Here is a 7,298-nt window from a genome sequence, read left to right on the forward strand (position 1 = left end):
TTCACCGAGGAATGGAGGGTGCAGATTACGCCGTACTTTGACTAACGGTTCCGACGGTGGTAGCTGAGACAGTTTCCTTTCGGCCTCTTGTCTAAAATGCTCGAGACGAGCTCTCATCTCCCCAGGTCGAAGAATGAGCTTATGCGTTTCTCGGACTCTTCAATGGTGGTTTCAAAGTTGCGAGCAGCTGCCTTTTTTCCTTCAAGTAATTCGGTCATAATAGTTGGGGTCGGCCGATCGTCACCGCTTCCTATTGCCTCTTTTGGCTGCCACCGGGTAGCCGAGTTGGCCTGCGCTTCTTGTCGTCGAGCCATGTAATCTATCCGCTGGCGATGACGTTTTTGAGACTTAGATAATGCTGTATATAGGCCAGTTGGAGAATTGTAACTGTATCAACGTTGGTCTCGTGGCCTGGGCGGTTTGAAAGTTTTTCGATCGACTGACGAACTCGAACTGCTGGAGTTGCATGAGTAATAATCTTCATTATAGAATGGTGCGTCAAAGTCAAGATGCCGTCTGACTGAGGCCGGGCCTTTTGCTTGTACCTATGGGCCAAGTCTCTCAAACACTTAGCGTCGTGGACCGGCACTAAGTTGCTTTGGCGGTTTTGTAACGGTCGTGGATGGTGGGCCTGAAGTTAGTGCCGAAGATGCCCTCTTTTTAGGTTCAACTCATGTTTTACAGTGGTCGCACAAAACCATTGATTCATGAGTTTCTTCGGAACTAGAACCTGACATGGGTTCATCGATGGCCGGCCCTGAGAGCTTCGTAGGTGGTGCATTTGAAAATAAATCAATTTTCAGTCTTGGTTGACCATTTTACTTACGGACATGCTGCTCCGGAACGTATTCGGCCTTCCCTTTTCCTTTGTTTTTAGGGAGATGAGCATCCACCATACCAATTGTTGTCGAGGGGAAGAGATTGATGTCGACTGCCATCTGTTTCTCCGGGAATTTTAGCTTACCCTTTTCGAACCAATTTTGAATCGCGTCTCGAAACACAACGCAATTATTGGTAGCATGCTTGTTTGAATTATGGTACTTGCAATATGTTTTGCCCTTCAATTCTTTGGCCTTAGGGATGTTGTGTCCTGACCGAAGTTTGATGATCTTTGCTACCAACAACTGGTCAAAAATTGCATCGGCTTTGGTGATATCGTAAGTGTAAACTTTCGATGTTTTACTCATCTCCTCGGTGGTCGAGCGGGTCTTGGCATCTTTGGGGCTTACTTGAGCTAACGTCTTGCAAACGTATGGTTTATCTATCACTATTTCAACCACGTCCACACTGACATACTGGGGGTCCTCGCTTTCGGCCAATGCGTAGCTAACCGTGGGATTCTTATATAATGTTCCCCGGGATGGGGACTTCGATATTTTTTTCTCTCGGAGCAAATAATCATACTGCTCAACATGTTGAGCAAGTTCGTACATATCTCGAATATTTGCCCCTAGAAACTTCTTTTTATATTCTACGTCCAGGCCGTTCAGGGCAATTCTGACGAATTCAACTTCAGGAAGAGGTACTTAGCACCAATTCCTGGCCAGCTTGAACCTTGTTAAGTATTCCATTGGGGATTCGTCAGACGCTTGAGACATCCTAGCCAACGATGAAACGGACATTTCCATCCCTGGTTAATAAAATTGTTCATGGAAATTTTCAACCAATTCCTCCCAACTCTGTACGGAGTTTGGTGGGAGATTAATGTACCAAGTGAAAGCTGACCCTGTCATTGAAAAGTTGAATAACTGTAGTTTATGGAAGTCACTATTGACGTCTTCACATTGCACCGTGAACCGAGCCACATGTTCTGACGAGGATAAGGACGACTCTTCGGCCAACAGACTGAAATCGGGGATCTTGAAGCCTCTAAGGTATTCGAACCTTTCTACATAAGCTGGGTATAGATGGATGAACTTTGGGAACTTCGGCCCTTTTTTTAGGGCCGAGTCGATCATTCTTTGGACCTCGGTCATATTGACGGATGCTGCTTTTTCTCCCTAGCTTGGTCTGTCAGATCTATTACCTGATCCGCCTCTTTTCTCTAAGTCAATTGGTTGTAGCCGAGCGGATCCTTTCTCGGTTTGTACTGGAACATTTGTAAAAGAAGGCTGCCGAGGTTGGCCGACATAGCCACCTCCGAAGGCTTTACTGACCAATAGTTCAAGCATCATGGTCTGTGTATCATTATTGCTTCGTATTGCGTCTAGTAAATCATTCATTTTCTGGCCAATCGACTGCTCAACCTGTCGGTATTGTTCATCGAGTCGTCTTCGAAGAAATAACCTAGTTGGCGGATCAGAACCCTCCCCACCATCTTCGTTGCAATCTTCCACTATTCCTTCAACAAAAATTCCTGCCGTTTGGTTGGGAATTTCTGGGTTACGAGGCTGTCCGCCGAGACAAATTTCATTATCTCGGCGTGTCGCACTTGTAGCCTCGGGTGGTGTAACAATGATCGGACTTTGCGCCTGAGGCAAATCTTGCCTAAGGCCTTGCACTGGTAAGTCAGTTGTCGACTTTCCCATGATTGTTTTCTTCTTTACGGACCGTGTCTCAATGGTCATGAACTCTGAAGGTCTAACACAATGTCCCACCTGGCGTGCCAAAATGTTGACCCTAAAAATTACAAAGCTTACGTGGCGAGCAGGCCGAGTAACTAATAAGCTAACTAAGTCCTTTGGTTGAATGCGGGGTGTGCTAACTCGTCGGTCGAGCTCGGCTGAGGAGTAAAATTTGTTGATGTTACGTGGAGCGCGTTGCTGACTTCTTTATCTTGCGACTTCGGTAGAGGAAGGAACAAATCTCGGCCTTTGGATTCTCGAGCCTGAAGACAAGGCTGCTAGTTCTGCGAAGTTTACAAATCGTCGGCGCCGAATTCGGTCACAGTGATTATATTCGTAAGAGTATAAGCGCGTCGAATCAACACCAGACTATACAGACACAAGTATTCAAAGGTGACGTATGTCTTGATGGTGAATGTGGTTCGGTCGTCAGAATGCCGAACTCTGAAACTCACTTGTGAGTATCCAATCATAAAATCAATCGGCGTCTAATATGCCGAATGTCGTGACTCGTAACACTTTACTTCGCCGAGAAGGCTATAAGATGACCTCTGCCAATAAGGATTCGAAAACCCTTCTCGACCGAGACTTGGATAGGTAACCAGTCGGCCTCGACGCAGTGCTGTTTATCCAAACTGAAGGTGCTCTTCGGCCGGTTGATTCTACGGCAACAGTGCTGTTTATCCAAACTGAAGGTGTTCGCTGGTTGCCTTCACAGTGTTGTTTATCCAAACTGAAGGTGTGTCAGTGAGGAAAAGAAAATTGAAAAATCTCAAGATGTTTGAGAGGTTTTGCGCATGACAATTGTGTGTTGAATTCTAGGTCCTCAATTGTTGCATGATGATGTGTATTTATAGCACCAACTCCTCCTTGAGTTTGAATTAAACTTATATCTGGACTGGGATTCCTTGTTTTGTTCCAACTTTGCTTCGAACAACCCTACTCTCACTAGGACTTTGAACTCACCCCTTTTTAGGGCTTTATTCATTGGTGGTCGAGAATCCTAATTGCACTAGGACTTCCTCGACCCCTTTGCTTATTTGAACTACTCCTTCTTACGATATGACTCAACCATCCCTGCTGAATGGCCCGGAATCACCAGACAGCCCATAGTACTTTTGACACGGCTTTGGGCCGAGCAAAAACCTACACTTAGCCCAACAATATTATTTTGGGCCCAAATAAAGACACACGAACGTCCTCCAATTTAAATCAGTCCAAAATTCATCTGGTTAATCATGTTTTGCTCCAGAGGAAGTCGAATGTCCTACATTAGAAATATAATTCAAAGTATCAAACTTCTTACAAAATAACCAATAAATTAATACTAAGAATAAGGTAAAATATATAGTACAATATCAACTCATCATTGACATTTACCAAATTATTGTTGTAATTATTGTTGTAAGGTTATCTACGGCTGATGGTTTGGTGCAATGAAAACGCAAAAACTTTCTGCAGTGGATGAGGTATAGGCATGAAGACGGATTTCTTCGTATCACTTACAGTGTAGAACACAAAGGAGGAGTGCGTGCATCTCATAGAGAGCTCTGAGTCAGTCGAGATGAATGAAATATTATGATTAATTAGTTTTATGAGATGGCAAACATGAGACTGTTTTGCTGGAATTTTGACAAGGAAACAAGAAAAAATAAATATTTTACACGCAAGCACTTCACACTAAATTACATAAACAATGCATATATATTGAAGATATTCCTTCCAACCCTAATCATCCTATACACGGCTCGAATTAAAGCTTTGCAGCCTGTGGTCTAAAGTATTATTGGCTTTAGCCACTTCATTTGACTATTGTGGTGGCTTCCTCATGTAAAAGCCTTACAACTTTGATATTTCAACATGTAATGGATCGAGTTGAAAGATACACTCTCAATCCCGAAGGCGAAGGGTGCTACACTCTCGGGGAGCCCACCGCTTGTCCCTCCATTGCAAATTTGTTACATTCTTGACGAAGAACCATGTATCATGTATGGATACATGATCTAGCTTTTTCTTAATAAAACTTGATTCACCAAATTATCTAACGTTCTTGACGAAGAACCATGTGGACTGCTAGCTTCTTCCGCAAGTTTCTTCCACTCCATGGCTTTATTTTTCATTTCCTTGCCCTTCTCGCCCTCCAGTAACTCTCTAACAAGCTTCTCCACATCATCTCTCTTGACATCATTTTCAATCTCAAAACCGCAGCCCCAATCATTGCATGTATAGTAACAGTTGGTCGTTTGCTCAGCAAAGATGGGCCAACAGAGCATAGGCACTCCTGCACACAAGCTCTCAATGGTTGAATTCCAACCGCTGTGTGTCAAAAACCCACCAACTGCCGGATGGTTTAAGACTTGCTCTTGAGGGCACCAACTCGGTATAAGACTTCTTTCTTTCGTTTCAAATTCAAATTCAGGTGGCAAAATTGCCGATTCACCAAGAACCAAATCAGGCCTAATTGCCCACAAGAAGGGAAGTTTACTATTTGCAAGTCCCCAACCAAACTCCAAAATCTGTTGTGGCGTGAGGAATATGAAGCTGCCAAAATTCACGTAAACAACTGAATTTTGCGCCTTGGTATTTAACCATTCGAGGCACTCAGTTTCTTCTTTCCATAGACTATACCCCATAGACTTCAAAGGATCTTTTGGTAGCTGATCCAGAAGCAACTGGAGAGGGCCAATGGCATAAACAGGTGGAGGCATAGATGACAAAGCACTCAAAGCATCTGGCTCCAATGCATCAAACGTATGAACAACAACAGCTGAAGCATCGTGAACTCCTTCCACTGCTGCCAAGGAAAATTTAAAGACAGTGTCATTCGGATCTGTAGTTCGAAAGCAAGTTGGGAGATCCCTCAACCGGATACCCTTCATTCCCGGAACCCAATCTATTGCCATGTCCAAAAATCCGTTTGTCAAGCTGCTCTCATCTACAACACAACACCCAAGGTAAGGCGGCCTAATATCATGATCAATAATTTATTAAATTAACAATTGGCAAGCAGTATTTAGAGCCTATCTGTGACTGCTTCTGAAAGAGCTATTTATGGGTTTTAGAAGAATAAAATCATGTTATGTGCTTCTTCAGGAAGCTCCTCCAAGTGATTAGATTTTTTATTAACTTTCTTCAAATTATTATAACAAATTATGTATTTTCAACATTTCTAACCTTTTAAAGGTGCAATTCCCTTTTCCACCAAAACAGGATATTGTTTAGAGCCCAGGAAGCCGGCTGCAGCGAAAGTAAAGAAGATTACGATAGGAACTCCAATCTCGTGAGCAGCTGTGATGGTGGATGGCAAAAAACCATCTGAAACCATACAAGTCACTGGAGGATTATTGTCCTTCAGTCTCTTGAGGAGGTTACAGAACGGAGCCAAGAAGTTCTTTACGATGGACTCCAGAAGCAAGGGGAGGTCTTGGCGGGTATCGATATCTGAAAGGCCATCTGGGATTGTTTCGTACCGAAAGTCAGGCAATCCATCAAGGGAGTTGGGGCCGAGAGACTTGAGAAAGCGCTTATGGTTGTACTCAGTGTTGATAAAGGTTATGTGAAAACCTTTGTGGTGGAGGAGCTTTGCAAGTTTAAGCATCGCCTTTACATGGCTTGGAAGTGGAAGCGGAGTAATTACAGCATGAGGCTTATTGCCTCCTACTTCTATAGAACCAGTCATCTCAGATTGTATGAATCTCTTGTGTAGGACATGATTATATATGGATGGATAGTGCACACATGATTATATAAAATGGATGAATATGGTTTTACAAAAAAATACTAAAATAACTATCATTTAATACAACAATTATATAGATTTAGATTTCAGTGATTTTAATAAAATATCTTTGATGGGGAAGTAAAAAATATAAGATTTACATTGACAGGAGGAGAGACATTTCATGGGCTTATAAGTAATTTGTGGTACTTCTTATATTGTTAATTGGTTTAATGGTGGATCCTCAACTTTCTTCATGGTGTTAAAGCAGAGCAGGTTGTCCCTCTTGTGAAGGCAAACGGCCACACGCGCTCCATGGCACCTATTGTGTTGTCCATGTTTTAGGCTTAAGAATGAGTCTCACATTGATGGGAGAAGAGACCTTACATGGGCTTATAAGTAAATTGGACTACTCCTTATATTGTCAATTAATTTTATGGTAGAACCTCAACTTTCTTCGCAATGACTCAGATAAACAATGGACGGTTGTGTTTGCTCTTTGTACTTTGATCTCTTTGGCACATGTGTTGACAATTTCTCTTTGACCTTTCTGCTCATTCATTTTGGCTCTTTCTCAGCCTAATTTTTTTTTTTGTTCTCTTTGGCAAATGTGGGGACAATTTCTCTTTGACCTTTCTGCTCATTCATGTGGCTCTTTATCATCCTAATTTTTTTTGTCAGACTTAATCATCCTACTTAAAACCAGAATGGTATTAAAGACCTGATCAGAATTAATTCCCAATGTAAAATGGCTGTCGTTACTGTAACAGAATCAACTAACAGTTCACAAAGATTTTCAGTAAAGTGGAACATCCGCGTGTGTTAGTATTCATTTACATAAGCATACTATTATCTGAACAAAATCCAAACGACTAATTTTTCATTGAGAAATGGCAAGACCGGCCTAACAACAATGAGTATATTTTTGAGGAAGATGCTCACCCGGCATTGGTTGTAGTTAAACTAGTTTAAATTTCAAGATTCGTGTGTTAAATCAATTAAACCAAAGTAATCTA

The 7,298-nt window shown here is 42.2% G+C and overlaps 1 protein-coding gene across 1 annotated transcript; it reads right to left on the reverse strand.

The window, feature by feature from the left end:
• Positions 1-4,128: 4,128 nt before the first annotated feature.
• LOC125475872 (7-deoxyloganetin glucosyltransferase-like) lies at positions 4,129-6,331 on the reverse strand. The gene is made up of 2 exons (XM_048581230.1): positions 5,739-6,331; positions 4,129-5,499 (listed from the first exon to the last, which is right to left on the reverse strand). Exons 1-2 carry the CDS (start codon positions 6,241-6,243, stop codon positions 4,568-4,570), a joined length of 1,437 nt encoding a protein of 478 aa, XP_048437187.1. The 5' UTR covers positions 6,244-6,331; the 3' UTR covers positions 4,129-4,567.
• Between the last annotated feature and the right edge of the window lie 967 nt (positions 6,332-7,298).

Source organism: the organism of the source record quoted next, unplaced genomic scaffold (genome assembly GCF_019419815.1).
Source record: "Pyrus x bretschneideri cultivar Hongxiangsu unplaced genomic scaffold, Pyrus_bretschneideri_v1 Contig162, whole genome shotgun sequence".
Lineage (NCBI taxonomy): Eukaryota > Viridiplantae > Streptophyta > Magnoliopsida > Rosales > Rosaceae > Pyrus > Pyrus x bretschneideri.

What these genes read in the sequence shown, in the direction of transcription:
- LOC125475872 (XM_048581230.1), bottom strand. Translation starts at nt 6,243, where the DNA reads ATGACTGGTTCTATAGAAGTAGGAGGCAATAAGCCTCATGCTGTAATT. An exon ending in GGGAATTGCACCTTTAAAAG is followed by an intron (nt 5,500 to 5,738) that starts GTTAGAAATGTT and finishes GTTGTGTTGTAG; the next exon opens with ATGAGAGCAGCTTGACAAAC.